The sequence below is a fragment of the Anomaloglossus baeobatrachus genome, chromosome 6 (assembly GCF_048569485.1).
Source record: "Anomaloglossus baeobatrachus isolate aAnoBae1 chromosome 6, aAnoBae1.hap1, whole genome shotgun sequence".
Classification (NCBI taxonomy): Eukaryota; Metazoa; Chordata; class Amphibia; order Anura; family Aromobatidae; genus Anomaloglossus; species Anomaloglossus baeobatrachus.
The window spans coordinates 14373963-14389674 of NC_134358.1; the positions used below are offsets into that span (position 1 = coordinate 14373963).

At 49.7% G+C, this 15712-nt stretch overlaps 1 protein-coding gene across 1 annotated transcript in view; it reads right to left on the reverse strand.

The window, feature by feature from the left end:
* The window catches only part of LOC142316961 (cytochrome P450 11B, mitochondrial-like), a 50100-nt gene extending 34647 nt beyond the window's left edge, over nucleotides 1–15453 (reverse strand). Inside the window, exon 1 of the mRNA XM_075352791.1 lies at nucleotides 15008–15453. Coding sequence (XP_075208906.1) covers nucleotides 15008–15294 — 287 coding nt within the window. The 5' untranslated portion in view covers nucleotides 15295–15453. The remainder of the gene's footprint in view (nucleotides 1–15007) is intronic.
* Between the last annotated feature and the right edge of the window lie 259 nt (nucleotides 15454–15712).

Here is a 15712-nt window from a genome sequence, read left to right on the forward strand (position 1 = left end):
TATATTCCGTGGTGGTCTGGGGTGTTGTGGGAACTTTATATTCCCTGGTGTTCTGGGGTGTGGTGGGAATTTTATATTCCCTGGTGGTCTGGGGTATGCTGGGAACTTTATATTCCGTGTTGGTCTGGGGTATGGTGGTAATTTTATACTCCCTGGTGGTCTGGGGTGTGGTGGGAATTTTATACTCCCTGGTGGTCTGAGGTGTGGGGGGAATTTTATATTCCTTGGTGGTCTGGGGTATGGTGGGAATTTTATATTCCCTGGTGGTCTGAGGTGTGAGGGGAATTTTATATTCCTTGGTGGTCTGGGGTGTTGTGGGAACTTTATATTCCCTGGTGGTCTGGGGTATGATGGAAATTTTATATTCCCTGGTGGTCTGGGGTATTGTGGGAACTTTATATTCCCTGGTGGTCTGGGGTATGATGGGAATTTTATACTCCCTGGTGGTCTGGGGTGTGGTGGGAATTTTATATTCCGTGGTGGTCTGGGGTGTTGTGGGAACTTTATATTCCGTGGTGGTCTGGGGTGTGGTGGGAATTTTATATTCCCTGGTGGTCTGGGGTGTGGTGGGAATTTTATATTCCCTGGTGGTCTGGGGTGTGGTAGGAATTTTATATTCCCTGGTGGTCTGGGGTGTTGTGGGAACTTTATATTCCTTGGTGGTCTGGGGTATGGTGGTAATTTTATATTCCGTGGTGGTCTGGGGTATGGAGGGAACTTTATACTCCCTGGTGGTCTGGGGGTATGGTGGGAACTTTATATTCCCTGGTGGTCTGGGGTGTGGTGGGAATTTTATATTCCCTGGTGGTCTGGGAATTTTATATTCCTTGGTGGTCTGGGGTGTGGTGGGAACTTTATATTCCCTGGTGGTCTAGGGTGTGGTGGGAATTTTATATTCCTTGGTGGTCTGGGGTATGGTGGGAACTTTATATTCCCTGGTGGTCTGGGGTATGGTGGGAATTTTATACTCCCTGGTGGTCTGGGGTAATGATGGAATTTTATATTCCTTGGTGGTCTGGGGTGTGGTGGGAATGTTATACTCCCTGGTGGTCTCGGGTGTAGTGGGAATTTTATATTCCCTGGTGATCTGGGGTGTGGTGGGAATTTTATATTCCGTGGTGGTCTGGGGTGTGGTGGGAATTTTATATTCCGTGGTGGTCTGGGGAATGCTGGGAACTTTATATTCCTTGGTGGTCTGGGGTATGGTGGGAATTTTATATTCCCTGGTGGTCTGGGGTGTGGTGGGAATTTTATACTCCCTGGTGGTCTGGGGTGTTGTGGGAACTTTATATTCCCTGGTGGTCTGGGGTGTGGTGGGAATTTTATATTCCCTGGTGGTCTGGGGTGTTGTGGGAACTTTATATTCCCTGGTGGTCTGGGGTGTGGTGGGAATTTTATATTCCCTGGTGGTCTGGGGTGTGGTGGGAACTTTATATTCCCTGGTGGTCTGGGGTATGGTGGGAATTTTATACTCCCTGGTGGTCTGGGGTAACGATGGAATTTTATATTCCTTGGTTGTCTGGGGTGTGGTGGGAATTTTATATTCCTTGCTGGTCTGAGGTGTGGGGGGAATTTTATATTCCTTGGTGGTCTGGGGTATGGTGGGAATTTTATATTCCCTGGTGGTCTGTGGTGTTGTGGGAATTTTATATTCCCTGGTGGTCTGGGGTATGGTGGGAACTTTATATTCCGTGGTGGTCTGGGGTGTTGTGGGAACTTTATATTCCCTGGTGGTCTGGGGTATGGTGGGAACTTTATATTCCCTGGTGGTCTGGGGTGTGGTGGGAACTTTATATTCCCTGGTGGTCTGGGGTAACGATGGAATTTTATATTCCTTGGTGGTCTGGGGTATGGTGGGAATTTTATATTCCCTTTTGGTCTGGGGTGTGGTGGGAATTTTATATTCCTTGGTGGTCTGAGGTGTGGGGGGAATTTTATATTCCTTGGTGGTCTGGGGTGTGGTGGGAAATTTATATTCCCTGGTGGTCTGGGGTGTGGTGGGAATTTTATATTCCGTGGTGGTCTGGGGTATGCTGGGAACTTTATATCCCTTGGTGGTCTGGGGTATGGTGGGAATTTTATATTCCCTGGTGGTCTGGGGTGTTGTGGGAACTTTATATTCCCTGGTGGTCTGGGGTATGGTGGGAATTTTATACTCCCTGGTGGTCTGGGGTATGGTGGGAATTTTATATTCCCTTTTGGTCTGGGGTGTGGTGGGAATTTTATATTCCGTGGTGGTCTGGGGTGTGGTGGGAATTTTATATTCCCTGGTGGTCTGGGGTGTGGTGGGAATTTTATATTCCGTGGTGGTCTGGGGAATGCTGGGAACTTTATATTCCCTGGTGGTCTGGGGTATGGTGGGAACTTTATATTCCCTGGTGGTCTGGGGTGTGGTGGGAATTTTATACTCCCTGGTGGTCTGGGGTATGGTGGGAATTTTATATTCCCTTTTGGTCTGGGTTCTGGTGGGAATTTTATATTCCGTGGTGGTCTGGGGTGTTGTGGGAACTTTATACTCCCTGGTGGTCTGGGGTATGGTGGGAATTTTATATTCCCTGGTGGTCTGGGGTATGGTGGGAATTTTATATTCCCTGGTGGTCTGGGGTGTGGTGGGAATTTTATATTCCGTGGTGGTCTGGGGTGTTGTGGGAACTTTATATTCCCTGGTGGTCTGGGGTGTGGTGGGAATTTTATATTCCCTGGTGGTCTGGGGTATGCTGGGAACTTTATATTCCGTGTTGGTCTGGGGTATGGTGGTCATTTTATACTCCCTGGTGGTCTGGGGTGTGGGGGGAATTTTATATTTCTTGGTGGTCTGGGGTATGGTGGGAATTTTATATTCCCTGGTTGTCTGAGGTGTGAGGGGAATTTTATATTCCTTGGTGGTCTGGGGTGTTGTGGGAACTTTATATTCCCTGGTGGTCTGGGGTATGCTTGGAATTTTATATGCCCTGGTGGTCTGGGGTGTGGTGGGAACTCTATATTCCCTGGTGGTCTGGGGTGTGGTGATAACTTTATATTCCCTGGTGGTCTGGGGTATGGTGGGAACTTTATATTCCCTGGTGGTCCAAGGTAGGGATGGAATTTTATATTCCCTGGTGGTCTGGGGTATGGTGGGCACTTTATATGCCCTGGTGGTCTGGGGTGTGGTGGGAACTTTATATTCCCTGGTGGTCCAAGGTAGGGATGGAATTTTATATTCCCTGGTGGTCTGGGGTATGGTGGGCACTTTATATGCCCTGGTGGTCTGGGGTATGGTGGGCACTTTATATGCCCTGGTGGTCCAAGGTAGGGATGGAATTTTATATTTCCTTATGGTCCTTGATAATGTGGAGATCAGTAGTAAATTCAGGCTGCTCCAGGGGTGGGAAAAGTTCACTGCAATGTTCCAAATATGCCACTCAGTAAAAGCAGTCCTGTGTCTACATGGGAAGCATATTCTTCAGTAGTGTATCCGCCTGCTCTGCTGCTCCATTTCCCCCCCCCTATACATGTGTTAGTGACTGACGATGACCCGGTGACCCCATAAGACCCGATCTGAGCCCCAACATCTCGAGAGACCACAGAAGCCCAGGATCGCTGGTGGCCAGGAATTCACCTCTGACCCCTTCATGGACTCATCATGATTAAAAGCAGAGGATTCATGCCTGGTAACAAAAATGTCAAAAATAATATATCACAAACATCAGAGACATACATGAAGAGTCCAAATATGGCGTCACCTCCACCCTCAGGGGCCGGCGCAGAGCTCCGAGCTCCAAACCACCCCGCTCCACCAGGAGATCAGCATCAGCCGCACCAGGAAGGTCAAGAGCCTCGCACACACACAACACACATATACACAGTACATAGTACACACACAGTACACACATATACACAGTACACACAATACATAGTACATACACAATATACACAGTACATAGTACACACACAGTACACACATATACACAGTACACACAATACATAGTACATACACAATACACACATATACACAGTACATAGTACACACACAGTACACACATATACACAGTACATAGTACACACACAGTACACACATATACACACATATACACACTACATAGTAAACACACAGTACACACATATACACAATACATACAGTATGTAGGGGGTTCAGGGTTAAGCCCACCCCCTGCAGAAGTAGCCAGCACACAGGCGGTCGGTGTATAGTGTGCTATGTGACTGTAATCTGTAAAATGTATTATGTGTGTGTAATTGTGTGCACCCGCCACAAGGTGGCAGTGGTGTAGCAGCGTGGCTGTCCTGGCACCTGCGTGGACAGAGAAAGGAAGTGGATGAGAACAGAGATATATAAGAGAAAGACAGGAAGTAGTAGTAGGAGAGTCCCCAGGAAGGTGTACATGTAACAGGCCCCATAATGAGGAATCTGGCTCAATGGGCCACCCCTGTGACCGGGATATGTGGGATCCTGATTCGGATTGACGAACTGCGCCCCCTAGGAGAGGAGTATAGTCTTGCGGTTGGGGATCTGGCGTTTGTTTCACCTGGCTGTTAAAACTCAAAGAGTTCCCACTCACTAAAAGGTCAGTGCACCCTCAGGTTGCAGGGTATGACTGGATGACCTGGGCACGGATGGAGAGCCCTGTCGGTTGCTGTCCTTCTTGTGCTTCGGTGTCCCCTGTGGTTGGGGTAGATGGGCCCAACGGACTTCATGGCCCGGTATCGTGCCAGTGTGATGTGCAGTGCTGGAAGGAGAGGCCTAGTGGTTATAGAGAGAGCCCAGGTGCTAGGGAGATGTGAAAATGAAGTTGTGAAGAACCCTATGTGAAGAATTCCGGTACCGACAACCTGCGGACCGAGGTACTGCTGAAAATAGAAGAGAATAAAGTTAATTTGTTTGTTTAAAAAAAGAGACTGTTGCTGGACTTTATTCCCTGTGAATGTGAGCCGCATGAGACTGAAACGGAGTCTGTCCTGTCAGTTGTCTGGTGACGGGGAGATGAGGGGTTAACTACAAGGTGTGCTGTGACCTGTGGTACCCCAGACACTACTATACTCTGCCTGCACCGTGCCAACCACCACACTTAGTACACACATATACACAGTACATAGTGCACACACAGTACATAGTACACACACACTTGACACACACAGTACATAATACACACAGCATACAGACATATACACAGTACATAGAGCACACACAGTACATAGTATACACACAGTACATAATACACACAGCATACAGACATATACACAGTACATAGAACACACACAGTACATAGTATACACACACTTCACACACAGTACATACTACACACAGTACACACACAGTACATAGTTCACACACATTACATAATATACACAGCATACACACAGTACACAGAACACACACAGTACATAGTATACACACACTTCACACACAGTACTGTGGAGGTCACCTGAGCTGTAGTATGTTTGTTTAAACGTAATAAGAATATCTGTGTATGTAACTAAATCAAAATCTAGATGTAGATGCAAAATTATCTGTCTGTCTATGTAGCCATTGCACAGACCTATAGTATAATTTAAAGTTGTATAGTCATGAAGGGGTTAACCAAAGATAATGAAGCCAAAATGTGAAGCTACAAACTCTTATCAGTAGTGTCCACACAGAAAGAATGTTTTAATGAACATCTGCTGGGAGAAATAGGGGAGTGACACTCCCATAAACTCTGTATCATTTTCAAGGCCGAAGGTGCCTTCTGTAATAATTAAGTTTCTTTCAATATAATAATGAGCTCAGTGGGTATTGCTGACTCAAGGAGAGAGCAATGTTGTCTGTGTGTTCTTTGTCTTATATACATTGATATATATCGACACTGGTATACAGCATTAATGGGGCACCGTCTCTGGATCCTAAACGAAGACTCCATTAGCAGTCTTCACCCAAAATTCCTCCCTTGACAGTACATACTACACACAGTATGCACACAGTACATAGTTCACACACATTACATAATATACACAGCATACACACATATACACACAACACACACAGTACATAGTACACACACAGTACATAGTACACACACACTTGACACACATAGTACACACACATTACATAATACACACAGCATACACACATATACACAGTACATAGAACACACACAGTACATAGTATACACACACTTCACACACAGTACATACTACACACAGTACACACACAGTACATAGTTCACACACATTACATAATATACACAGCATACACACAGTACACAGAACACACACAGTACATAGTATACACACACTACACACACAGTACATACTACACACAGTACGCACACAGTACATAGTTCACACACACTTGACACACACAGTACATAGTACACACACATTACATAATATACACAGCATACACACATATACACAGTACACAGAACACACACAGTACATAGTATACACACTTCACACACAGTACATACTACACACACAGTACATACTACACACACAGTACACACAAATACACAGTACATAGTACACACACAGTACATAGTAGACACATATGTACACACATATATACACAGTTGTGAGGTAGCGACCACCTATATTGTAAATGGCCGCTATGTATCGCAGTCGCACAGAAAGCCAGTGCTCTAATGGCGCTTAGATGCTGAATGTCAGCAGAGCTTGTGTTCTGAGATTGGATGTTTTATATCAGAAATATGTGCAAGTAAAGTTGCAGCAATAGACTGCTATTTGATTGACAGGTGAAACAGGAAGGGAATATGTGGGTGGGGTTTTGCTGTGTATTTCCGCCCCTGTTTGCTGCTTTGCCTTGGTAGATGCTGGACTGTATGAGTCTTTTCTGTCATGTGATAGGGGTGTGCTAGAAATGCAGCCCATACAGTCTAACATCTACAGAGGCCGGGCAGCAGACGGGCGGGAATAGATAGCAAAACCCCACCCACCTATTCCCACCCCTGTTGCACCTGTCAATCAAAAAGCAGTGCATTGCTGGAATTTTACTTGCAGGTATTTCTGAAATAAAACCTCCAATCTCAGAATACAAGCTATGCTTACATCCAGCATACGAGAACCAGGATAGTGTGAAGCCCCTCCAGTGTTGTGTCGGTGCATTACCTTCAGGGACTCCACGCAGCTGGATCTTGTCACAGGTAGGAGATCTTCTTTTAGGATTGTCGTGACGCCACTCTCAGAATTGCGGTCAGTGGGGACCGCCACTGCAGGTTAAGGGATGCCTGGGGCTGATGGTGGGTGCAGCCAGTTGTAATAGCCTCCTGAGAGTGAGGCAAGCCCCAGGGCCCTGTGTAGGTGTGTAGAACCACAAGGCGCAGAATAACTCCACACAAGCAGAATGTCTTTCAGGGGTTTTACTCACAGAAGGTGGCAGAGTGAGTAACCCGGGCGTAGCTGGGATGAACCAGGCTGGAACCAGGTATCCTTCAGGCTGACTGATGAGGGTGGCTACCGACTCGCCTTCCTTAGCCCTTCTGTGGTTTGTGGTAACCCCGACTTTTAGTCCCTATGGGGGTCACCCAGGGAAGTAACTGCTCCCCTCGTTTGTTTGCCGTTTGCTTGTCGCCTGGACCAGATCACTCCAGCTGCTTGCCTCCTGTGAACTATGGGCCCTAACTGTGGCTACGTGGCTGCGGCTTTTGTGGTGTTGTGGCGTGGGCTTTAAGGGCCCCACACCGGCAGGTTTAGCAAGGAAAGGTGGATCTATCCCCGCACCGGGATCTGCCGCCCGTTTGGGCCTGGTACTCCCTGACAGTCTCCTTACTTTCCACTACACTGCTCTCTCTCCAGCTGTGTGTGGTGTTCGGGCAGCACTCCCAGGTGACCGTTCTCCCCCGTCGGTAGTCACTGCGCGGACGCTGTTAGACTGCAACAGCTCCAGGGTCTGCTTCTGCTCTTCCTGAGCTGCACACTAAACTGGCTCACTCGTGGGACCTGCACTGCTGCTCCTGTCTGAGCTCCACTTCCATGCTCCTCACTCCTCCACACTCTGCTTCAGACTCTTTTCTCCTCCTTCTCTTTTCCCCTTGTGCCTGCCTACGCCACCTAGCAACCAGGCTCTCTACCACACCCCTTGAGTGGAGATGGAGGCTTCGCCCCCTCCACTCCTCAAGTGGAGGTGAAGGCTTTTACCCCCTCCTGGGATCCCCAGGGGTCCTCCCAAAGGTACATGTGTGAGACCTGATCACTATGCGCCTGTGTAGTCACACCTCAGTCAGCCTTCTGGATTACCTGTATTGTACTGTCCCCAGCATGGGTGCAGTACTCAGTGGTGCCTGACCAGGTCAGGGGCGCCACATTCCCCCTTAGTTATCACCAGCACGTCCTCGGGCTGCAAGACAACATTTTAAAATGCATAAAACATTAAAACATGGTAAAACATTTTAAAACCACCAGGTACCATACATCACCACCCTCCACCCACAAGTCCGTTAACCCACCCAAAACCCTCTCACGTTGGCCGCGCCTTCGGCCACTTCTGGCAGGATGTAGAGGCGGCTTTCATGGGCTGGTGGTTTCAGGGTATACCTGGCCTGGTGGAGCCGCGCCTTCAGCCTCTTCTGGCAGGATGTAGAGGCGGCCTCCACAGTTGGTGCTGACCAGGTACCCTCTTTGTGGTGGAGAGCCAGGCCCCATAAACAGGCATGCTCCCTGGTTGCAGGCGAGCCAAGGCCCCATAAACGGACGTGCTCCCTGGTTGCAGGTGAGCCAAGCCCCTAAACAGGCTGGCTCTGGTGGTGGTACCTCTGGGGTAACTATTTACACTGCGAGAGTTTGTGGCTATAGCCAGTTCATAGCCTTAAGGTTCATGGGTTTCTCACATTAGTTCATGTGGGCGCATTTCTTAAACATTAACGTTGCAAACTTTTCAAAACTTGTCAAACTGGTAACTTCTGTACTTCTTTCTTTACTTTACATAGATTCCTCCTTACCAGGGCTTGGGCCTGTAGGGCTGCGGCACCTGTTGTTTTCTCCATCCTTGTCTTTTCCTTCTTCTTCTGTATCTGTTTCTTGTTCTGTATCTGTTTCTTTTTCTGTTGAGACAGCAGGTTCACTGTAGGGATTTCTGGGACATGGTGTAACATCCAATGCATACCATCCTCTTTCTCCTTGGTGCATGGTGAATTCTACTGTATCTCCCATCCGTAGGTTCCTTCCTGGATGTCCTCTGGGCAAATGGGCTCTTACGTCTCTTCTATTAACAAAGATGCCTTCCTTCATACCAGGAGCTACTATGAAGCCATATCCTGATTTCAAGCTGAAGTCCTCTACTACACCACGACAAAGTGGACCTCTAACCTGGGATTTGGCCCTTCTCAGGAACCGTTTCTCTTCCAAGTCTCTGGCCATGACTTCGTCTTTCTGCTCTGGAGACTGCGGTGCAGGGGAAAGCTTGGTTCTGCTACGGCGCCGTGTCCTACGGGATGGATTCTGCTGGGTTGTTACTTCACTGCCTGCAGGCCCCCAGGTGAGGTTTCTAGGCAACTCTTCCTCTTCATCCCAGCGGGAATACGGCAGCATCTCTGGCTCTGGGCATGGATCCACTGCTGATGGCTCCGGGGTCAGCTCCTCAGCTTCCTGGCCTCCCCTCCCCCTTAGTTCTTCTGAGCACTCCTGTTGTGGCAGCGCCGGGGATGGGTGGTCATCAGCAGGCCCTGGCGGAGGACTCTTTGGCGTGGTTACTGCAGAAGTCGCCTTGGGGGTGTGCGGAGGGAGCAGGTACCGATCCACCATCTCCTGTGGGAACTGGGCCTCTAGGTCAGCCTTCAGCTTCCAGTATTCGGGGTCCTCTCCTATCAGGGACCTCCTAGCAGGGACTTCCTTAGACTGGGGAGCGGTGTCTGCTCTGGCCTTGCAGGCCGGGGTAAACAGAGGTACATTCTTGTCTTGGCGGGCCGCGCCTGACATGGCGGCGGCCTGGTCTTGGCGGGCCGCGCCCGACATGGCGGCGGCCTGGTCTTGGCGGGCCGCGCCCGACATGGCGGCGGCCTGGTCTTGGCGGGCCGGGCAGGGCATCGCTGCGGCGGCCTGAATTGGCGTCGCAGCTGCGATGGGAACTGTGCAGGCTGGGCTGGGCGTCGCTGCAGCGATCGGAGCTTGGCGGGCCGCACCTGGCGTGGCTGCGGCCTGGTTCAGCACCTCGCCTGCGGTGTGGATGAGGGTCGCGGTGGCAGCCGGATCTTTGCGGGCCGGGCAGGGCATCGCTGCTGCGGCCTGGTCCAGCGTCGCCGCGCCGGGCGCCTCTTCAGGGACCGCGGGCGTGGCAGCAGGGGTCGGGGCACTCGCGCTGGCAGGGGCAACACTGGACTCACCCATCGGTGGCACCATCGGGGTCTGAGTCGTCGCCGTCCGGTCTGGCACTCGTCGCGCAGCTTTTTCCTCATAGGCCTGCACCGCGGCAGCCATCTCCAGAAGCTCCATGCGTTCCTCTCTGATCTGCTCCACGACCCGGGTCTCCAGTCGGTCGCAGAACTGGGCAAGCTCCCGATACCACCAGGCAGCGGAGCCTGGCTCTGGGTCTTTGCGTTCAGACGCCATTTCCTCTGCGCCTTCTTCTGCACGATTTCCCAGCAGCGGACTCGTCGCTGCCTCCAGTAGCAGGCTCTTCAGTTTCTGCTCTGCCTCTTCCAGCAGCAGGCTTCTGGCTCCCTTTCTGTCCCGACGTCTCTGAACGCCTCCGCTCTCTTCACAAGCGAGGTCAGAACTCTGCAGGGGATCTCTGGGTAGCCACACCTCTTCGTGGGCGGTAACTTCTCCCAGCGCGGGCTGCTGTTGTTTTTCAGCGCGCTTTTCATGGTGGCAATATGGCGGCGCTTCCAATTTTTCAAGCGGACCGCCCAGGCACATGGTCACCTGTCTGAACAGGTCTAGTCCTTATCCTGTTCGTGACGCCAGATGTGAAGCCCCTCCAGTGTTGTGTCGGTGCATTACCTTCAGGGACTCCACGCAGCTGGATCTTGTCACAGGTAGGAGATCTTCTTTTAGGATTGTCGTGACGCCACTCTCAGAATTGCGGTCAGTGGGGACCGCCACTGCAGGTTAAGGGATGCCTGGGGCTGATGGTGGGTGCAGCCAGTTGTAATAGCCTCCTGAGAGTGAGGCAAGCCCCAGGGCCCTGTGTAGGTGTGTAGAACCACAAGGCGCAGAATAACTCCACACAAGCAGAATGTCTTTCAGGGGTTTTACTCACAGAAGGTGGCAGAGTGAGTAACCCGGGCGTAGCTGGGATGAACCAGGCTGGAACCAGGTATCCTTCAGGCTGACTGATGAGGGTGGCTACCGACTCGCCTTCCTTAGCCCTTCTGTGGTTTGTGGTAACCCCGACTTTTAGTCCCTATGGGGGTCACCCAGGGAAGTAACTGCTCCCCTCGTTTGTTTGCCGTTTGCTTGTCGCCTGGACCAGATCACTCCAGCTGCTTGCCTCCTGTGAACTATGGGCCCTAACTGTGGCTACGTGGCTGCGGCTTTTGTGGTGTTGTGGCGTGGGCTTTAAGGGCCCCACACCGGCAGGTTTAGCAAGGAAAGGTGGATCTATCCCCGCACCGGGATCTGCCGCCCGTTTGGGCCTGGTACTCCCTGACAGTCTCCTTACTTTCCACTACACTGCTCTCTCTCCAGCTGTGTGTGGTGTTCGGGCAGCACTCCCAGGTGACCGTTCTCCCCCGTCGGTAGTCACTGCGCGGACGCTGTTAGACTGCAACAGCTCCAGGGTCTGCTTCTGCTCTTCCTGAGCTGCACACTAAACTGGCTCACTCGTGGGACCTGCACTGCTGCTCCTGTCTGAGCTCCACTTCCATGCTCCTCACTCCTCCACCCTCTGCTTCAGACTCTTTTCTCCTCCTTCTCTTTTCCCCTTGTGCCTGCCTACGCCACCTAGCAACCAGGCTCTCTACCACACCCCTTGAGTGGAGATGGAGGCTTCGCCCCCTCCACTCCTCAAGTGGAGGTGAAGGCTTTTACCCCCTCCTGGGATCCCCAGGGGTCCTCCCAAAGGTACATGTGTGAGACCTGATCACTATGCGCCTGTGTAGTCACACCTCGGTCAGCCTTCTGGATTACCTGTATTGTACTGTCCCCAGCATGGGTGCAGTACTCAGTGGTGCCTGACCAGGTCAGGGGCGCCACAATAGCACCGACTTTACTTTATATAGGAAAATCCTGCTGGTTGGTTCCCTTTAATGTATGATGGGCCAGGAGTATGAATTGTCAGAGTGCTTGGCAGCTGTGACTATTCACATACCTCCACCCATGGGTGTGTCAGGGGTGATGAGACTGGTTGTTTGGCCACAGGCCACATGGTCACTATGTCCTTGGAAGCAGTTCACTTTCTGGAGGCCCCCTGTGTGCAGACCATGAGAGCCGGCTGCAGACTTCCCTGGAGACACACTGGCTAGGAGGCCAGGTGTGTGGAGCCTGTGGTCGCTCTGTGATTAGGAGCGGCCGGCCTTCTCGGGATCTGGACTGCCAGGAGTCAGTGTGCGGAGCAAGACACAGATCCTGGTCAGTGATTCCAGTGAGGCAGAGTCCTAAACATCAGTGCTGACAGCAGTCAGTGACTGGAGCCTTGCTTCGGCTCCAGAAAAGGTAACCTCACAACAGGGCATTGTAAACCGAGGTCAGTGAGTGGACAGTGTGATACCTCCACTGCTGCGAGGTTGTATCCAAAGCCGTGCGCGCGTATCCACGGGGGAAACAGACTGTCATATACCATGTTTCTGTTACTTTGAAGCAGCAAGAAGGCCTGTGTTATTTTGCTGCAGTGCTGGTTTATGTGTGTGAATAAACCATCTGGACTGTTTAAGTAGAAAACCGTTCCTGTATGCCTTAATCTAGCAGCCAAGCGAGTGACCCCCAGTATATTCAGTGCAGCCTCACACAGTACACATACACACAATACACATGTACACACAGTACATAGTGCACACACAATAAACAGTATACATGCACAGTACACACATAGTGTACAAACACACTACACTCATATTTCAAAAAGCCTGACCCACGCATCCAACAAGTGTGAACAGGTGCCAGAAACATAATATAACTACAAAAATACAAACAGCTGCACTCTACAATGCTAAAATACACTACATTGAATGAGGGACCTCTGGTTACTGCTTTTGGAATGTTTGAAAAAAATATATTTAGCTTATGTATTGACCGATGCATGTGAGCCCGGCCACCACCACAATTTTTTAAAATATTCCTATAGCAGTAACCAGAGGTTCCTCATTCAATGTAGCATATTTTAGCATTCTAGAGTGCAGCTGTATGTATTTTTACAGTACTCACATACACAGTACACACACAGCACACATAATACACAGACACAGTACATGCACACAGTACACACACACAGCACACATAATACACAGACATAGTACATGCACACAGTACACACACACACACACACAGCACACATAATACACAGACACAGTACATGCACACAGTATACACACACACACACTCACTCACACACACAGACTGACTTTTTTGTTTTTGTGGCAACATTTTCAAGCTCAGGATGTCTTCTGAATTTCAACCACCCAAAACACTTTCAGTGATATTCAGCTCTGGGGAGGTGGTTCCTCATGACAGCTTCATCCTCTCCACCCTCACCTCTACTGCACTACTAGTATGTGCTTACATTTGTGGAGCAGCGAGGGGCCATCCATTCCCTGGTGGTGGGTACCCTACTTCCTCTTATATCCAGATGTTTGAAACCACAGATTGACATGGTAGACCAAGTGTGATGTTTTCTATGGCTCCGGTGGAGAACTTCCTGCTATCCCCAGATGTCCTCCATCCTGCTCTTCTCCTCCACTACAAAGGACTGACATTGTACACCTGGAGTGATGTATTTTATGGCACCGAGGGAGGACATTCTGCTTCCTGTTATCCCCAGATGTTCTCCATTCTACTCTTCTCCTCCATCACACTGGACTGACATGGTAGACCCAGTGTGATGTTTTCTATGGCTCTGGTGGAGGACATCTTGCCTCCTGTTATCCCCAGATGTCCTCCGTCCTGCTCTTCTCCTCCACCACAATGGACTGACATTGTAGACCTGGAGTGATGTTTTCTTTGGCTCTGGTGGAGGATGTCATGCTTCCTGATATCCCCAGATTTCCTCCATCCTGCTCTTCTCCTCCACCACACTGGATTGAGATTGTAGACACAGTGTGATGTTTTCTATGGTTCCAGTGGAGAACGTCCTCCATCCTGTTCTTCTCCTCCACCAGAATGGACTGACATTTTGGACCCAGTGTGATGTTTTCTGGTGGAGGACATTCTGCCTCCTGTTATTCACAGATGTGTTCCATCCTGCTCTTCTTTTACAGATTGGACTGACATGGTAGACCCAGTGTGATGTATTCTATGGCTCCAGAGGAGGACGTCCTGCCTCCTGTTATCCCAAGATGTCCTCCATCCTGCTCTTCTCCACCAGACTGGACTGACATTGTAGACCTGGAGTGATGTTTTCTATGGCTCTGATGGAGGACATCCTGCCTCATATTACCTCCAGATGTCTTTCATCCCAAGCTATTCTCCTCCGATAAGTTGGCATGATGTTTGTAAACTTGGTTTTAGAAATCTTCCATTGTTTCTAGGAAAATTTGGTCAAGAGTCCACTAATGGTGCAATTACAGTGACCACACGAGTAGTCATCTCACATCTCAAAACTTCTTAATGACAAAGTGGCTGAGAAAAAAAGGAATGTAACAGGGAAAATAATTGAATTATAGTCCCCAATTGTCTTTTTACTCTTATTTACGTTTTCATCCTCATTCTCCTGCACAATATGTCAGGTCATGCTCACATCATCACATTCGAGCCTCCGTTGTTCTTTTCAGTAGATTTGACAGGAAGAACAAGGCCATATTCTTCAGGTCAAAGTGATGGAGCTCATTATATGTCAATATGATCAGCCGAGCACAGCAAGCTTCCATCATCAAACGTTATAAATGGTAACCATAACACAGATGTAAAGTAGGGATCCACCACTTACCTGTAGATGGGCCCCATGTGGTTGAAGTTCTCCTCCATGACTTGGTGCATGCGTAAGAAACTATTTCTTCTCCATGACTGGAAAAGATTAAACCAGGCATTGCGTCCAGTGCTGGGGATGGAGTGGAAAGGCAGAACTGAGCTACCAGAGAAGACTTCTGAGGAGGCTTCATGGACCACCTGTGCTGTGGACATACGTGATGTTCCTGTCCAGAGGAAGCTGCAAGGATCCCAGGGATGGTGTCCCACCAGACTCATGCCAACCTGTCTCAGGACTTTCCTCTTCATCTTGAGCTGCTCTAGGTAGTAACCTTGCCCTGTACTGACTCAGTCTCTCATGATGTCTTCTGTCTACCCTAGTGAGGAGGAAATGTCTTACAGCTTTAGGGTCTCTTTCCTGCTCTGTGATGCCTCACTCTCAATCGTCTTCTTGTTTCTGCAGTGACTTTCTCATATACAACTGTTATCACCAGATCTTTCCATGACATACAGTCCACCCTCCCTGGCTCGGACCACCCGGCCTCCCCACCCTGACCTCCTTCAGCTTAGATGTTTGATCATAGAACATGTAAATGATAGCTGGGGTTTAGTGGATGTCATGTTAATTAGCAACGTCGTCCATCACAGAAGTGGCAGCAAATCTAGCAGCAGCTGGACATGTATAAAGTATGTGACCGCCAGCTACACTACCACTGACTGCACCATA